The sequence below is a fragment of the Mus caroli genome, chromosome 16 (genome assembly GCF_900094665.2).
Source record: "Mus caroli chromosome 16, CAROLI_EIJ_v1.1, whole genome shotgun sequence".
Classification (NCBI taxonomy): Eukaryota; Metazoa; Chordata; class Mammalia; order Rodentia; family Muridae; genus Mus; species Mus caroli.
The window spans coordinates 60,656,289-60,675,483 of record NC_034585.1 but is presented as its reverse complement, the minus strand read 5'-3'; the positions used below and the strand labels follow the sequence as shown (position 1 = coordinate 60,675,483).

Genomic DNA, 19,195 nt, shown 5'->3' with positions numbered 1-19,195 from the left:
AATTGAGTCCATTTTGACATGAAGAGATATTAATGACCAACGATTGTTAATTCCTGTTCTTTTGATGGTAGTAGTAGTAGTGTGAGTGTGAGTGTGTGTGTGTGTGTGTGTGTGTGTGTGTGTGTGTGTGTATTTTCCTTCCTTTGGTTTTTTTTTTTTTTTTTTTAAAGATTTATTTATTATTTATTGTATGTAAGTACACTGTAGCTGTCTTCAGACACTCCAGAAGAGGGAGCCAGATCTCGTTACGGATGGTTNGGTTGTGAGCCACCATGTGGTTGCTGGGATTTGAACTCTGGACCTTCGGAAGAGCAGTCGGGTGCTCTTACCCACTGAGCCATCTCACCAGCCCCCTTCCTTTGGTTTGCTGGTGATTCATTTCCTTTGTTTCCTTGAGAGCTGTTCACCTCTTTGGGTTGGAATTTTCCTTCTAGTATCTTTTTTTTTTTTTTCCCTTGGTTTTTCGAGACAGGGTTTCTCTGTATAGCCCTGGCTGTCCTAGAACTCAGAAATCTGCCTGTCTCTGCCTCCCGAGTGCTGGGATTAAAAGCGTGTGCCACCACACCTGCCTTCTAGTATCTTCTGTAGGGCTAGATTTGTAGATAAATATTGTTTAAATTTGGTTTTGCCATGGAATATCTTGTTTTCTCCATCTGTGATGACTGAAAGTTTTTCTGGGAATAGTAGTCTGGACTGACATCTGTGGTCTCAGGTTTTAGAAGACATCTGCCTAGGCCTATCTGTCTTTTAGAGTCTCTGTTGAGAAGTAGGGTATAATTCTCATAGGTCTGCTTTTATCTGTTACTTGGCCTTTCCCCTTGCCACTTTCAATATCCTTTCTTTGTTGTGTAGATTTAGTATTCTATTATGTGAAGGGAGGTTTTTCTTTTCTGGTCCAATCTATTTGGTACATGAAATCTTCTTGTGTGTTTATAGGCATATCTTTCCTTATGTTGGGGAAATTTTCTTCTGTGATTTTGTTGGAACTATTTTCTAGGCCTTATAGATGGGAATCTTCTCCATTTTCTATTCCTATTATTCTTAAGTTTCGTCTTTTCATATTGTTAGAGATTTCTTGGATGTTTTGTGTCAGGAACTTTTTAGATTTAACTTTTCTTAGACAGATATATCGATTTCTTCAATCTTACCTTCTATGCCTGAGATTCTCTCTTCCATCTCTTATATTCTATTAGTGATGCTTGCATCTGTAGTTCCTGTTCTCTTCCCTAAGTTTTCCATACCCAGGGTTCCTTCATTGTTCTCTTTATTACTCTGATTTCCATTTTTCAGTTCTTAAACAGTTTTATTCATTTTCTTCAACTGTTTGATTTTACTTTCCTGTATTTCTTTAAGGGATTTATAATTTGTTCAATGGTCTTTAAAGGCCTGTATCATCTTCGATTTAAGGTCACCTTCTTGTGCTTCAGCTGTGTTAGACTATCCAGGAATATCCAGTGCTTGCTTGCAGGATAGCTGTGCTCTGGTGGTCCCTTATTGTCCTGGCTCTGATTATGTTCTCATGCTGGCTTTAAGTCATCTGGTTGTCCCTGTTGTTGACTGGATGTTCCTAATGCTGGCAGGACTCCTGAGGAAGGCAGACAGAGCCATGGACCTGGATGTTTTTGGGGCCTGCAGGCCTTTTTGGGAAGGCAGACATGGCTGTGGGTCAGATGATGGAGATGAAGGGATAGTGTGCAGCTTTCCTCTGCTGCTCCAGGTGGACCAGGCAGGCAGTCTGCTTTCTTATAGAACTGAAGCCCACAAACCAGGAGATGTAACCACCACAATGGACTGGGACCTCCATCAGTCAGTTAAGAATTCTTTACAGCTGGATCTTATGAAGGCATTTTCTCAGTTTCCCTCCATTCCAGTCAACTCTAGTTTGTAGTCAAGTTGACACAAGACTGTCTCTCCCTTCTCCTTCCCCCACCACAAATGCCTCCTTTTGCATATATTTTACACTTGCTATTTGCATTCATAGGATATACTCCAAAAGGGGGGAATTTACTACATTAAAAGGAATATACAACATCGTACTTCAATATTTTGTTCTTATGTATGTGACAGCTTTTCTGTGTGTACACCCTGTACATGCAGAACTTGTGATGGTCAAAACAGTGCGATGGGTTCCAGGAACTGGAGTTATACGTATTTTGGATGCTGGGAATTAAACCTTAGTCTTCTGCAAGAGCAAGTGCTTGTAAACACTGAGCCATCTCTTGAATAGGTATTAAATAGCATGGTTAGAGAGGAGGAAGCAAGACAGAGTGCAGAGTGAAGCACTGCTTTCATACTTAAGTAGAAAACTTTTGAGCATTTATTATGATATACATATAAACCCAGAGGCTTGGGTTATGATAATCATTAATATTTGTCTACATACACTTGTGTCTTTCATACTGAATAGAGTCAAATAAGTGTTTGCCTTTTCTGCACAATTTGTTAAAATTCTTATAGCAGGTTCTTTGCAAGGATTTCAATGTCACTGCATGATAGATTTTAATCTGAAAGCAATATTCTATAGGTGATATAGAATACCAGATTTCTAAAAGGTACATTTCTGCAGATATTCAATTTTTACGGGTTTTAAAAAACAAGTCTTTTTGAGGATCTGGACAAGAACTTGGCTGGTAGCAAGTCTCATGAGAAATGCTTATAGTTGCTTAGAAACAAAGACATATCTTTTTGCAGCATGCCATTGTACTTGGGTACCGAGGGGAGACCTTTCTGTTATATATATTGGAGAGGCTCATTGCTTAGTACTTTAGTGGTAATAAACTGAGGTTCGTTAGAAAACCCAGACAGTTCTCTAACATAGAGCTGAGCAGTATGGGTTGATTCCTAAGAACTTTCCTAACATCTTGGTTTCAGAAAATAAAACACTATAGTTCAATGTTCTCTTGCACAGATGTGAGTGGAGGCAGGGACATGCCAAGCCATGTAGTAATTTAGCAGATAATCTTATTGTCTCAGTTGAAGAGTTTTGAAAACAAACTAAGAGGTAAATATATATATATATATTTAGAACGATCAGTCCTGCTTGTGACCAACTGATGTTCATGACATTTCTGAAGATTTGTTTGTGTGTGCCTGTGTGAATTTATATGCACTTGCATGCTGGTGCCTGAGAAATCCTTAAGAGTATCAGATCCTCTGGAGCTGAAGTTATAGGTTGCAGGGTAACCACTGAGCTACATCCTAGCCCTTTCATAAGACTTGTAGAAGTACAATGTTCCCATTAAAATGTTGACTGAACTTACCCACTGGCTAGTGTTTTGGAAGACTTCAATCAGGGCAGTTTGAAGCCTAGATGTCACAGTAGCTTAAAAGGTTAACACTACAAATAAATGAGTGGTAGAAAAATCAAAATTCAGCAGGTAAAACCTTGAAATTATAAAATGTCTGTCACTGGCTCACAAAACAAAATATGATTTCAAAAACTTTAGAAACTTTTTTGAAATTTATTTCTAAATATCACAAACTTTTAAAAAAAAGCAACACATTCATACTAAAATACGTGCATGAGCAAAAGTAAAAAATAAGCACAGGAGTACGAAAATTAACATAGTAAAATTTTAATACAGTGTTCTGGATACAAGGAGAATAGCACTAGGTAACTGACTGTAGTTACCTCAGCAGTCTGGGAGTAGGGGCTGAGATCAACGAAGGTCTAGAATAGCCACTTCACATTTCATCAGTGCCGACCAAAGCAGAAGCAAGCTAGGGTGGAAACTACAACTACCCTTCCATGTAAATCAGTTACTTTAAGGTGATTTACCCTCACTCAATGGCAGTTGAGGTAAGTCAAACAGAGAGCCCTTACAAAGACTAAGATTCAAATGAAAACTTGTTTTTAGCCTTTGTTTTAGGTTACCTTAAGTTTAATTTTCTTTTCTGTACTTGTTAACATTCATGTACACAGTCTTTCAGGCCAACGTTTTAGCTTGGGAATCTGGCCAACTTCAGAACATTCCCAATCAGACAAACTTACTGTATAAAACAGTAAGATTTATTTCTTAAAAGTTGTCTGGTCCCTTAAAATTCAGTAGGGCCACAGGCATTAACTGGAAGGAACACTTACTAAATAATATTAGAAAGCCTTAATCAAAGATAATGGATAAAATAACTATAGGCTTTCATACACAATCTAACTTCTCACTCTGTAAAAGAAAAAAATGATTACAATTATCTTTCAGGCTTGCTATATGCCACAGATAATGAAAAATAAACAGGAAATTCAACAAGCTAGAACTATTTACTGGCAGGATACAGTGAGAGTCTGGAAGACATCCTAGACACTGAGAAAACATTAACATGTAAGCATGTGCTGAAGGCAGTTTACAAATGAAACATTACAAAGCTTGTGATAATGCATCCAACTAATAAAAAGGAGCTGCTATTGGTCCAATAGTATAGCATCATCATACTACCGCTAAATAAGGAAGATTGAAAGCTTCTGTACATACGTTCACTTTGCCTCTCTCACATAGTACACGCCTTAGACACTTCTCATTGTTATCGAACATGCCAATCATAGTTTTGCAAATCTTTACCAGTTTGCACAGGCTACTATAACCACTGTTATTATTTACGAGACAAATTTAACCAGTTCCAAGAAACAAATGTTCATAATCAGTGAAGGAACATTAATACTAACTTTCCCTCAAGGGGACGGAAGCCTCATTCTAAGGACATGATACAACCCTAACAGAATGCACTCTGCCCCTAGACATTCAAAAATAAGCCTGGAAAAACAGTTCTAGAGGAACTAAGTAACTGTGAAATCAGTAATAACGGTAAGAAAGGCAAAAGTGAATTATATTCCTAGTGCACCGTCAAACATGTTACTCGACTGCTAGAAGCTGTTCTGCCATGTTGACTGACAGCGCATATAGTCCCAGACAATAGGGAATAGCCCAAATCACAAGGAATCCTGGAAAATTAAATGACTGTTTTTCTTCTGAAAATAGTGGTACAAAACTCAATTATTTTAGTTGCTTAGATTTCCTACCATCTTAGGCAGTTTAAACATGGTTGCCTACAAATTCCTTAAGGAAGTGGAAGCAATCATTGTTTACTTTGCTGCTGGTCTGTGCTTTACCAAGTGCAGTTAGTAAACAACTAAGTCTAGGCATTATGTACTACATGAATATAACCAAACGTGAGAAAATAGAAACTGCAATTTTTGAAAACTAATTTTTTTTTTAATTCCATAGCAGGCTTTTAAAATAAAAACAAGTGGTCACTTTGACAACCTGAATTGGGAATGTTAAATCTGTAAGACCCATAAGACAAGCTGTTCTTAAAAACACAAATTATTGCTGGGCGTGATAGTACACGCCATTAATCCCAGCACTCACGAGGGAAAGAGGCAGGTGGGTCTTGAGGCCTCCAGTGAGTTCCAGGACTGCCAGGGCTATGTAGAAACACCCTGTGACAGGGGGAAAAAAAAAATCAAAGCACAAAACCCACAAATTATTTTCTATTAACTTTGGCTTTTTGTTTAATGGAAATTTGTGGCACAATGACCTCAAAGATAACTCCAAGTCACAATCAGGGCATCTTGCCACTGATTTAGAATAGAAATATAACTTCAATGTTTTCAACTATTTGATTTTCTTTTTTAATATTAAAGCTCTAATCTAAGTCTTCAGTTACTAAACTTTTAAAAAATATAATCCGGATCTGATGAAGAGGACTTCTCTGAGCTAAATGACTTCTAATAAGCTTACAGAACAGTGAGGTTTAGAAAACCTAAACATGGTTGACCTTTGACAGAACTGATAATTTCCTGACTCAGCATCCTGCTTTATTTTTACTATAAAATTCTTGCCTTGTTTTCTGCACTGTTTAGCATCCAAGTTTTAAAACCTGCATCACCAGAGGCAAAGCAGTAAAGGTGAAACTAAAACTCATTTCTAGTCTATTTACCTAAATAAACTCTTATAAAATCTTATGGAAAAATTAATGCATAGAAAGCAATTTTCTTATTTGTTGTCAGCCAAAAAGTAACTAATTCCCTGTAAAAAGAGAAAACGGAACCACAGTGTATTTAAATTTAAATTAAGACTACAAGACTGTTTTAATAGTCTTAATACCAAGACATAAAAAAGTTTGCAAATCCAGGATGCTACTTAACATGAAAACTATGGTTTGAAAATTTTTGTTCATAGTTGAAGACTAAAATCTCATCACTGCAAAATCCCCCATGACTTTTGGCAAAGTCATTAAGAGAGATTTTAGTCTTTTGGTCACTTGAAGCTGCTACTAAATATATGTCTTTAAAAGTGACCACAAGGAAGTGAAGGTTAAGCAATTATTTCACATACAAGTAGAATGTAATTTGAACAGTCATTTCTCCTAGAGATCTCAAGCTCTAAGAACATTTCCGGCCTACTATTCCACTTTGAAAAGAATCTGAGCTTCTTTAAGGTCCTGTGAGAGGTATAGCCTGGCAGCAGCTTCAGTTTTCTAGGCTAGTTCTCAATCCAAATCATTACATAACCTCACAAGAGAAAAAAAAAAAACAAAACAAAAAAACCCAAAAAACCCATACATGGCAACAGGGCTACAATGCAGGGAAGTTCTTCCATGCACAAACATTTCAGGAGAACATCCATCAGTTTTAAAGATAACCACCACCGGGTTTCAGATAGGCTAATACACGCTATAGGTAAGTTTTATACCATCGGTGACTTAAAATTAGCAGTAAGTTTTGCAGTGAGGTTTTTTTCTTTTGCCTAAAACTATATACACATTGCAAAACTATTCTGTATCACATGATTTAAAATGAAATAAATATAAAAATGAACCACACAATCAACACATTAACTTTAATACTCCACATTATTTATCTTGATCACAATGGTCATTAACTGCCTTGTCAACAATCTTGTGAGTTGAGGAGCTGATTTTCATTCTCATAGCCATCAGGCAGATATGCTCTCCTCAGCTGGTCTGACTTAGGTATGGACCCTCCGTTCTTCACATGCCGAGACAGGAATGCTCGCACTGCGGGATGATCAGCCTTCTCCAGGGGGATGTTGGCTTCCAGGCACATTTTCACAAAGTCCTGGATAACACTGACTTTCTCTGTTTGCGCAGTACTGTTGCACTGAAGAGATGCAGTCAGGGGCCTCTGCTTCTTTCTCACATTTTGCTCTTCAAATTCTGCCTTCCTCTTTGTATGAGTCTTTGACTTGAGGTGGTCACTAATGGCAGACTTGCGAACATGATTCAGCACCACATTGCAGGAAGTGCAGAAGAGTTTGCCTCCGTCCTCATGAAGCTCACCTCCAAACTCAGTGACTCGATCCAGAGGGGTTACATACAAAGCAGTCTTAGAACGATTTCGAGCAGGTGGTGCTGTTACAACAAACCGTTCCATTTTGTCTCTGAATAAGAGAAGACAAGAGAAAGATGTTAGTATTATGATAATAGTTCATTCTAGAAGTGATTAACAGTAAAAAGTAGTTATACGTGCTTTTGTAAGGTAGATTTTAAAAAACAATAAATACACCCCCTCCAAAACAGCAACAGGAAAAACAAAAAACAAAACCCCACCAAACTTAATTCAATGATTCTCCGTATCCCACAGACACTTTTAGTTCAATTTATAGGTCACACGTCTTCTAAACATCTGAAATATTCAAGGAAAACTAAAGCAAATTAGCAGCATACAGCTAGGTCCATTGCTTGGGGTTTGTGTGTATGTAGCACTGCCTATGTGCACACCTTGTTGTTTTTGAACAGCTTCTCTAACTGCCCCCAGAACTGGGATTACAGATACACACTGCAGAGAATCCACACACTTGCACAGGAAGCACAGGGCCCTACTAATCCAACTTCCCAATACCTTGGTTTTTATGACAAATCAATCAGACTCCTGAAGACATATTAAAGTATTCTAAATGTTTCTATCGTTTAGAAAATCATAATCACAGCAACATTCAGAGTACTAAAAATACTAACCTTGCCCAAGTTAGACATGTGTTCAAGTTAAAGAGCTTCTTGATGGGAAAGTGATTTTGAGAACTCAACTGTGCAAAAATCTGGTAGTAAAACTTACTTTCCAAAAAGAAAAACAAGTAAAAACTAAGAAATCCATAAAGCATGCGTAACTATTTACACTAGCATTACAACCCGAGGCCTCCATAGAGCTGACAATGAGCACTACTTATTGAAGACAGGGCCTCAGTGCCTAGTGGTGACGCCTTTAATCCAGCACGCGGGAGGCAGAGGCACGCCTGGTCTATGAAGGGAGTTCCAGCACAGCCAGGCATACACAGAGAAATCCAGTCTAGAAAACCAGCTAACCAAAAACAAAGACAGAGTCTCACTATGTAGACAGAGACCTATCTTTGTCACCTCCTGAATTCTGAGGCTGAAACTGTATGACACCATGTCTGGAAAAATATAATTTTTAATATATGTATTTCTCTAAAAAGGTGATAATCAAGAGAAGTCAATATGTTCTTTAACATTTGGTTTCCAATTTCCACTGAAGACTTAATTTTTATTTCCCTTAACATAGTGCCCAATATGTGCTGGGCACAACCTGATGTTTATAAAAAGTAAATGAACAGCTGGGTGGCCACTAGAGGCAGAACAACTGCTTAGCCTGAGCTAAATTCTAGGTTTGACATCAGCAATCAAAAACAAAAGCAAATTAAAATAAAAATGAAACAAACAGGAAAAAAAAAAAAGCCAAATCAAATAACCCCCCCCCATAACCATTTATCAAACCCCATATAATTTAGAAGCAGTTTAATACTAAATTTAGCCTAGCAACAAAACTCAAAACACCAAGAACAACCCCGTTGTCCAGTGGGCTTTCAATGTGAAACCCTCTTGCCTCAGTGTCCTGAGTGGCAGGGATCACAGACATGTGCCAGCATACCTGGCTGCATTTTACTTCTTACAGACGTCTAAATGTGTGAGCACCTGTGCTCTGGCACATGTTTGGAGCTGAGGACAGTGGTTTCATGGACTAACTCAGGGTTGTTAGTGACTCTCAAAGTCACTTCACTAGGCCCCCAAACTTCTGAAAATTATTAACAGACTATCAGCTTTATAAAATTACAAGCACTGGAAACCCAAGATAATAAATATACTTTGATAACAAAAGATTAGCAAGACTTACTCTTCTATGCCTGTGATTTAACTTTTTATAATAATCAAAACATCAGATACTACTATACTGAATAATTTTGTTAAAAACATGTTGAAGAAATACTTCAAGTATGTTCTGAAGAATTCGTTTTTATAAGTAACATTACAAAGCATGGAGTATCCCACTGCATTAGTCTACTTGCTGGGCAACATCAAGATTATTTCAACTTTGGTCTGTATTTTGAGCAAAATCTATGAACTCAAAGTAGGACTTAGAAATTCATGAAAATTCTGTAAGGCACAAAATGTCTAGAATTTCACATGCTTAATTTCTGTGGATTTCCACCCCACCACATCTTTGACACTCAAGGGTTACTTGTGAGATACTGTTTTAGGGCACAGGTTTTTCATGGCAGAAAAGACAGACATCATGGTGAATCACACCTAATACTCAGCAAATCCTCACTGCAAACAAAGGCTTGCAACTCCCACAAGTACTCTAGACCTATGAAATAAAACTGTCCTAGTAACAACTAAAGCTTTTATGAAAAACTAGCGGTGCAGTTAGAATTTTTGACTGCAAACTTACAGAAAAGGGATCTGCAATTCTTGTGCCAGAAAAGCCTGAACTTTTCTGATCTTTTCACTTGAAAGGTCTATTCTTGATACTGCCGATGCAAATAACCACCTCATAGAGGCGAGGAGGTTGGTTACGAGTAAAAGTGTTTCCAGAAGTCAGAAATATTTTAAGCAAACGAGGAAGTTAAAATAGAGCGCCCAGGGAACAAAAGCGAAGCAGCCATTTACTACAGCAAAAGTAAACTGAGTTTTCAAGTCGAAATACTCACCAGCTTAATTTCCAGTTGGGTTTTTGTTTGTTTGTTTTTCCTTGATATTAAGTAGTGACGGTTTTCCGGATGCAAAACCACAGACGCATCCAATCCGAGCGACTTCGCGTTCGTTCAGACCCCGGAGACGCCTTCGACTCAGTTTTTCAACAGGTGGTGGTGGGGAAACAGTTCCTGGGCTTGCACCCTATTTTCCCGGTGGCGCCGGGAAGTCATGTCTTTACTGTAAAACACAAAAAACAAACAGAAAGGGAAGATGGTGGAGGGGCGGGAAAGGCAGGCGCAGGCCCGCGGCAGAGCGGCTCGGGCCACGCTCTGCACACAGGTGTCTGTCTCTCTCCGCCTTCCGTGCGCGATCCCGAAGCTCCAGCCAGCCTCACGCCAGCTCGGCTCGCACGCCCCGGGGCGGGTGGCCCCGCGGCCCGCGCGCTCCGCAGGCCCGAGGCTCCGGTGGGGGCGGGGAAGGCGGGCGCCGGCCGCCCGACGTCTAGACAGCCTCCTCCCGCCGCGCCGGCCGAGGTGGCGCCCCGGCGCCGCGACCCCGCCTGCGGGCCGGGGCCGCGTCCCAGCCGCCCTCGGAGGGCCCCGGAGAAGTCCGCCGCACCGCCGCCGACTCGGTGGCTGTCCCCGGGGAGGGGGCGGCGGGCGCCGGCCGAGGCCGTCGCTGTCAGGCTGGCCCGGTTCCTTCCTCCTCCACCTCCGGCCCCGCCCCCGGCTCCCTCGCCCGGCCCCAAGGCCTCGGCTCGCCGCCCGCACCAACGGCCAAGCCCACCTTCCGCCTTCCCAGCTTCGGGACCGTAGGAGCGGGCCGCCGTTAGGGGAAGTGCACGAGCCCTCGCCGGGAAGGAAGAGAGGAGGAAGAAAGGGCAGAGCAACGGGATGAAAGAGACCCCGTTGCGGCCGCCGCTGCTTCTGCCGCTGCTCCTGCCGCCGCCGCCGCCGCCGTCGTCGTCGCCGCCGCCGCCCGAGCGAGCTCCGCCGCGGCCGCCGTGTCCCCCGCCGCGCCCCGTCCTCCGGCGCGCCCTATGGCAGAGCTCGTAGGCGGTCCTCAGCAACCGCCGAGTAGTGTGGACCAACAGATGGCAGGGCTGGCAAACAGATGGCTAGTGTAACCAATAGGATGGTAGGGCGGGCATGCCTATGATTGGCGGTGTCCTTCCTCCAGTGAAAATTGGGGGCGTGGGTGGGCGGAGCCGGAAGTAGAGCCCAGGCAAGTGGCCCTGTCCGGCTGGGGCGGAGGGAAAGGGGGAGGGAACTAGAGGAGGAGGAGGAGGAGGTTAGCTGAGGCAGCGGCGGCGGCGGCAGCGGCGGCGGCGGCGCAGGGGCTGGGTACGCGCTGGGCGGCGAGAGCCTCATGGCGGAGGAAGAGAGCGACCAAGAGGCCGAACGCCTCGGAGAAGAGCTCGTGGCCATTGTGGAGTCCCCCCCGGGCCCAGTGGGGCTCCTAGCAGCGGGCGACGGCAGAGGGGGAGCCGGCGGCGGCGGCTGTGGCGGCGGCGTCGGGATCAGCAGCCGGGATTACTGCCGACGCTTCTGTCAGGTGAGGCGCCCGTCGGCCGCTCCGACTTGTCACCGGGCTCCTGGGCCTCTGCGTGGCTCCTGGCCTGCTGGCCCAGGTCTCTGCGTCGTGTCCCGGACCGGTCCTCCGGCCGGACGGAGAGGGAGTCTGGGGAGCCCCGGTCCCCTCTCTGCACCGCTCCGAGCTTGGCGATGGGGACGGGGAGTGGGCTTGGGGGTGACTTGCGGACTTGGAGGTGAGGAGAAAGTGAGTTTGTCGCGGCGGCGGTGGTGGAGGTGGTGGTGGTGGGCTGGGAGCTGGACGGTCAACTGGAAAGCACCCCGTCCTGACATGCCTGTGCCTCCCCGCAGACCCTCTTCGTGCCCCAGGGTCCCGCCTTTCTCAGGTTCACTACCCGGTCCCTCTCACTTCTGCTGGGCTCTCCCGTCTTTCTCTGTTACCCAGGTTCTCCCGCATTCTCTTTTTCAGAGACGCCAAGCATGCTATCACCCCACTGCCTGCCCTCCTGTCATCGCCACCCCTCCCCCTCTGCTAGGGTCTCCTGTCATTCCCTCACTAGGTCCCTCTGGACCAGTTCTTCCGTTGGCCTTGGCACTGTCCCACCGTTAGCTACTCCCCTCCCCCACCAGGTGTGTGTGTGTGTGTGTGTGTGTGTGTGTGTGTGTTGGGTGGGTAGGGGGGTGTTTTCCGTGTGGAACCTTATAGGAGTGGTTGTCATCTTTCCCTTTTTTTGACCCCCTTCTCTGACAAACACACTGTTTCCTAATTGTCTGACTACAGAGAAAGTCGTTTTCCTGAAACTATTGCCCTCGTTACACCACCCCTCCCCCAGCCTTTAAATTACTCGTTTTTGGTTGGCCTGTTAAATTCAGTATCGGAAAAAGTGACAGTAAATTATTTGTTTCCTTTATTCTGCCGACTGCTTTTAAGGATTGAATGCAGTTTTTATCTAACAGTAAGCAAATATAGAAACAACCTCCGGGTTTAGGGATAAAGTTTGGATAATCTGCATTCTCATCTGCATGCATTTGTAATACAAGTTTTTTTTTTTTTTTTCATTCTTAACACTTGCTTCTTTAAAAAAAAAAAGATACTTTGTTTCTTACTGCCTTTTAAAAAATGTTTCTTAATGAGCACAATGTATTCAAGCCCTGGCTCTACAATTTCTTATCTGTTACTTAACCTGTTACTTAACATCTGTGCCTCAGTTACTTTTTTGGTTGGAATAGTTGCTAGCTGGGTAAATGCAGGAAAGGGTTGGATGAGTTAGCCGTTTATTTCATTCTGGTCTCAGGTGCGCAATCAAGTGCACACTGAGTGGGCATTAAATTTGTTGACATTTCATTTTATGCCTTGCCAAGCATTTAAGGAAAGAAGAGTAAGTTGATATTTTTGGATAAGTTACTGGTGGTTAAATTTAAATTTTCTGCCCATGTCATAGATACATTGGTTTGAAGGTCGAAACAGTCTGGGTATAGACAGTGTATATCTTTAACATTTTTTTTCTGTGTAGTGACTTTCTTGAAAACATGTTTTTATCTTGACAGTTGATGTTCAGTGTCTTGATTTTGAGGGCATTTGTCTTCTAAGTACATGATTATGTTTAGCAATTGTTATGTTTGTAGACTATGAACCTAGGAACTTCAAACTTAGAAAAATTAGCATTCATTTGATATTTTAAATATATTCTGAAACATGTTATTGTTTCATATATATTGTTACATATATTATATATATATACACACACATACACACATATATCTTAGTACAATTTAGTTCTCTCTTTTTCTGCCTTGCCCAGCAACCCCCCCCCCCCCCGCAACCGGTGTGAATATGTGTACGTGTGTGCCGGTGGGTGTGCTTCCTGGACATTGAAACCAAGACTAGATATCCCATTGAGCTCTACCACAGGCCCAGTGTTAATTTCCTTGCTCAAATATCTCCTCATTGCTGAAACTTTTGACTGCTAGAACTTTTCTTTCTTTCTTTCTTTCTTTCTTTCTTTCTTTCTTTCTTTCTTTTTTTGAAAACCTTTACCTACTCCTAAATTTCTTGAAGTAAATTTTTTAAGAAAAAATGAGCACATTTAGTTTCTGCAAAACAATGACAGCACCTGGGGGTGGGGCACCAGGAACATAAATTCAGGGTTTGCCTGGGCTACATAATGAGACCCTGAGTCAAAAAACAAAATCAGATTCTGATAGTTTTACTTTAAAATGTTTTAAGAACAAGTGAAATTAACTATTTTATGAAATTCTAAGTTATGAATAGCTGAGAATAAAACAGAACAGAAAAATGCAATGAACTTTTATTTTATATAGCTAACTTATGAGTATTATATCAGCATACATTGATGTGACCCTTTTTATTTTCCTTCATCATCTTAGAGATTAGTAATAGAGCTCTTTCTGGGATTCTGTTCTGGTTCTATTTTACAAGTGAGATTTATATTTATATATATATTATCTTTTACCTATTTTAAATGGAATGGAAGAATCACATACAATAAGCTACATTTCATCTACTACTTAATAAAATAAGAGTTTGTTACTAGTTTGATTTGCCAGTAAGGAAAATTGGCTTATATAACTGAATTTCCAAAGATCAATTCTTTTTTTTAATATTTATTTTATGTATATGAGTACACTGTTGCTGTCCTCAGACACAGCAGAAGAGGGCATCAAATTCCATTACAGATGTTTATGAACCACCATGTGGTTGCTGGGAATTGAACTCAGGACCTCTGGAAGAGCAATCGGTGCTCTTAACCACTGAGCCATCTCTCCAGCCGGATCAATTCTTTTAAACAATTAGGATTCTATTATTTACTAATAGTAATATTAAGTAACTTTCACTAATTAGCAAATTTAATCATGAGTAATTTTAAAATAGATAATTTAATATTTAGTTAATAAAATAATGATGTAAAATAGATAATCTAAGTGACAAAGCTAACTATATGAACTTCATATACAGCTTGTGATAATAAGAAGAAAATCTACAGTTTGTCTCTTTCCTTTTGGGGGAAAATATGAATCAAAATTTCTTGCTTAGTAGCTGTGGTTGCAGGAGAAAAAATGAACAATTCTTTTAAGGAAAACTAAACAAAGGTTCTGTGGACTCATTGCCTCTAATTACCTCTTTCTTTGGGTCGTATTAGTTATCTTGTCAAGAAATGCTTCAGTAGAGTGGGCTGTAAGCCATACTTACTTTGTTTTGATATGAAAGCGACTTTTACCAAGAACCTGTTAACTCTGAACCTTCAGATAGCAAGCTACATAGAATTTGAAACCAAAACAAGTTAACTTTTCTTAGAGTCCAAAAGAACAAGATGGGATTTGATTTCAGACTTCAAGTTCTACTGAAAGGCAAATTGAAATGAATGCGTACATTTCATTGCGTACATTGAATTGCATAGCGCGGATGGGATAGAGTGATGGAAAATTAATGATAGGTGGGGGGAGGGTGCAAAAATCCTGAAAGTACTCAAGGAAGCACAGATATGGTTCAAAGAAGGAGTCAAGGCTGGTGGTGGTGCAGCCTTTAATCCCAACAGTCAGGAGTCAGCCATGTAGATCTCTGAGAGTTAGAGGTCACCATGGTCTACATAGTGATATCCAAAACTGGGTTTAAAGACCCTGTCTCAAATCAACAAACACACGCACACACACAAGAACCCCACTTAAAAAAGTTTAAAAAGGATACTTTATTATACCATAGTAGTAAGATTTATTTCAAGAAACATTGTTGTCTCTCTTGAGTTCTTAGGTGCAGGAAACATTCACTCAATTCCTGAAGCTGTAAATATTTGAGTTTGGTAACATATAGTAAACTAAGCAAGTTTTAGTATCAAATCATTATAATGAGATGGAAATAATCTGATAGGTTACAGTAGACTATAAAACTATTTTGTACTATGGTGGGCTTAACAGCTACCCTAGGCAGATGACAAGCTATAAAATAAGAGAAAGAACATAACAAACAAAAAAGCCCTTATGTTAACATATAGGTAGGCTTAAACAGACAAGCTATTAATATTTCTGTGATGTAAAATCCTCTTTGGGTTTAGGAGGAGATTAGAGATACTCTAATCTTTGGAGCTGATAGTTTATATCCCATAATGAACTTCAGTGAACATGTTAAAATATTCTCATCTTTAAATTTTAGTCTGTAATATTGTCATAGCTCGATGCTCCTGATGTGTGAAGCAATGATTTGTGAAGCAACTACATCTGCTGTCTGGGTTTTTCAGAAATTTTGTTTACTCCCAGTGGCATTCAGCATTCTTAGATTTTCCTAACTGGCAGTTAGTAGGTGGGGCTAGAAATGCTGACTGTCCTCCAATGGATAGTGTAGGACAGACCAACAGTTAACCTGGTCTAACATGTCAGTGGTACCTGGGTGAGAAAGCCTGTTATACTTTTGAGAAAGGCTTTTTTTTTTTTCCAAGACAGGGTTTCTCTGTGTAGCCCTGGCTGTCCTGGAACTCACTCTGTAGACCAGGATGGCCTCGAACTCAGAAATCTGCCTGTCTCTGCCTCCCGAGTGCTGGGATTAAAGGCATGCACCACCACGCCCGGCTGCCTGCTATACTTTTAAATTTTACTTTATAGATAGCTAGTTTTTTGTTTGGATAATGCTGTTCTTAGCAAAAGGTACCTAATAATTCTTCAGGAAGTTTTAACAGCAATTGTAGTCTATGCAAGTCACCTAAGACACAATCATAACAGAAAAAGGATTTGCCTCATTTTTTTTTTTTTTTTTAACAAAATACATATTTAATGTCTCTTCAGAGAAATTCAATTTGTTTTAGTAAAGAATCCTGATATGTTGGTCTTGGTGCAAAAATTTATACAATACTTGTACTTTCATGAGAGTTTTCTGAGGGTGTATAATATATTATTTATTACTAATTATTGCTATTAATTTGCATACCTTAACTTTAATCAGTGCACATATCTTAAAAAATCATATAGAAGGCCTAAATATGAGGAGTTCCTTCTCATTGCAAGTTCAGACCTGATTTAAGTGACTTAAGCAATGAAGTTATTTATTGCTTATGTAAAATGTCTTGACTAGGTAGTGGAGGGATGGCACTGTGGTCTCCTTATGATTGTGCAGTTGCTTTTCTTTCTAAGCCATCCTTCTCTTCTAATTTATCTGATTTGCCACTATACATGCTGGGATTCCAGCTACCACATCTGACTTTTATGTGACAACAGGGTATTTCTGTGAGTAATTGAAAACTGTCTTTCTGACTGTCCAGCTCTGGCTTAGCCCGTAAGAGCACTGACTGTTCTTCCGAAAGTCCTGAGTTCAAATCCCAGCAACCACATGGTAGCTCACAACTACCTGTAATGAGGTCTGGCACCCTCTTCTGGCTCATCTGAAGACAGCTACAGTGTACTTACTTATAATAAATAAATCATTGGGCGAGAGCAAGCAGGAACTGAGCGAGTGGGGTTGACCTGAGTGAGCAGAGGTCCTAAAACTTCAATTCCTAACAACCACATGAAGGCTTACAGCCATTTGTACAGCTACAGTGTACTCATATGCATAAAATAAATAAGCCTTAAAAATGATTAATTCATTCTTAAGATTCTATTTAGGAAGTAAGGAAGAAAACAAGTTTGGGTATTGAGCTATAGAAGCAACTAGCTTTTTATACGAGAGGTGTGTAGGGGCTAACTTTTTAGAAAAACATATTTTCTCCCCCTTTTTTTTAGAGCTAATCACTTGCAACTTACACACACACACACACACACACACACACACACACACACACACACGTGTGCGTGAGCCTAATTATGATTTTCCCCCTTTAATTTTAGGTGGGGTCAGTTGCTTCGTAGAGCCATCCTTTTCTTATTATTGAGTACTCCAGTTTGAACTCTTGTACATACCTGTTCTTGTTGTTTCTCCATTGCTTTTGCGTCTCTTTCTTGCGTTTCTCTCCAGAGAAACAAATATGGATTAGGAACCACCCTACCCCCACCCCACCCCACCCCCGATTTTTGTCTTTTTGTGATTTTTGACACTTCTTTCACTTTCATGTTTACAAATATATAGAGCCTCACCTTCCTCCAGTGTAAGGATTCTTCCAGGATTCTGAGGTCCTTAAAGCATGGTATTAGGCTGTTCCTCGACTCTTCCACTAATGGTTTGGATTTTAGCATCTCAGGTCTCAAGCTAGGAACAACTTCCTCCAGCTACTTCCTAGCTACCTAAATGTGTGTGTGTGTGTGTGTGTGTGTGTGTGTATGTGTATGTCTTTAGAACATCATTTTAACTTATTTTAGTTGAGTTTGCAAGTGAGAACAGAAGTAAATGTGTGTTTATTCGACTACATTTAATAAATGTTAAAAAATTAGCTCAGTAAAACATAAATATAAGGTTGGGCACTCTCAGCACTGGGAGACAGAGGCAGTCATAACTTCTGAGTTATGTTCCAGAACATCCAGGAACACACAGAGAACAAACAACAATAGCAAAAAGAATAAATATGGGCTGGCGAGATGGCTCAGTGGTTAAGAGTGCCGACTGCTCTTCTGAAGGTCCCGAGTTCAAATCCCAGCAACCACATGGTGGCTCACAACCATCCCTAACGAAATCTGATGCCCTCTTCTGGAGTGTCTGAAGACAGCTACAGTGTACTAACATATAATAAATAAATTAAAAAAAAAAAGAATAAATATAAAAGATGAAGGCAAGTGTTGACAGTAATTTGCACTGATTTATTTACTTTTGCCAAGTCCTTGGTCTATTGTATTGTGAATTTTCAGAGCTAAAAATCAATTCATTGCATCACTTTACTTCATACATTCAGTGTTTTTTAAAATATGGGCTTTTAAAAATGGTTTTCAAAAACTTGATTATTAGAGACACTTGCAGTATTCATGAATGGTGAAATTCATAGAAGGCTATTTACTTGTTTATTAATAACTAGGGAAAACAAAACAAAATCAATTAGTCTACATGTTGTTCTTTAATACCTTCTTAGGCTGATTTTAATAGTAGAAGGCTAATTGTTGCTAATAACAACAGCAAATTATTGAGAACATCTTCAGTGACAAATGGCACGGAAATCTTTACATGTAACATAATCTGTGTCTCCTACCCCAAGTCATGTTTGAAACTGTTTAAGCAGGCTGATTACCCAAGACACTTAAGACCAGGTCGAAGTGGTTTCATTTAGGATTATATTTTATTTATTTATTTATTTATTGATCTATCTATTTTTGAGATGGGAGTCTCACCACGTAGTTTTAGTTGGTCTGAAACTGTAGACCAGGTTGTGTTTTGAACTCAGAGATCCTGCTGCATCTACCTCTTGAGTGCTAAAGCTAAAGACTCACGCTACCGCACTTAGTCCAATTTAGTGGGTCGTCCACTCCCCAGATTTTAGAATATTGCATATACCTAGTAAGATGGATAAGACCTAGATCCAAGCCTCAAATCCATTTACTTCCCATACACCTTATTCATAACCTGAAGGCAGTTGTATACTTTTCTCAGTGCATATAGAAGTTTGAATTTGGGCTGGTGAGATGGCTCAGTGGGTAAGAGCACCCGACTGCTCTTCGGAAGGTCCAGAGTTCAAATCCCAGCAACCACATGGTGGTTCACAACCATCCGTAACGAGATCTGGCGCCCTCTTCTGGAGTGTCTGAAGACAGCTACAGTGTACTTACATATAATAAATAAATAAATCTTTAAA

The 19,195-nt window shown here is 40.6% G+C and overlaps 2 protein-coding genes across 2 annotated transcripts in view; one reads left to right on the top strand and one right to left on the bottom strand.

The window, feature by feature from the left end:
- Positions 1–3,559: 3,559 nt before the first annotated feature.
- Cggbp1 (CGG triplet repeat binding protein 1) lies at positions 3,560–10,358 on the bottom strand. Its single transcript, XM_029470695.1, has 2 exons — positions 9,960–10,358; positions 3,560–7,394 (listed from the first exon to the last, which is right to left on the bottom strand). The coding sequence occupies exon 2, from the start codon at positions 7,385–7,387 to the stop codon at positions 6,884–6,886; it is 504 nt and encodes a 167-aa protein (XP_029326555.1). The 5' UTR covers positions 7,388–7,394; positions 9,960–10,358; the 3' UTR covers positions 3,560–6,883.
- Positions 10,359–11,242: 884 nt separating this feature from the next.
- The window catches only part of Znf654 (zinc finger protein 654), a 64,933-nt gene continuing 56,980 nt past the window's right edge, over positions 11,243–19,195 (top strand). The window contains exon 1 of the mRNA XM_021184906.2: positions 11,243–11,499. Coding sequence (XP_021040565.1) covers positions 11,314–11,499 — 186 coding nt within the window. The 5' untranslated portion in view covers positions 11,243–11,313. The remainder of the gene's footprint in view (positions 11,500–19,195) is intronic.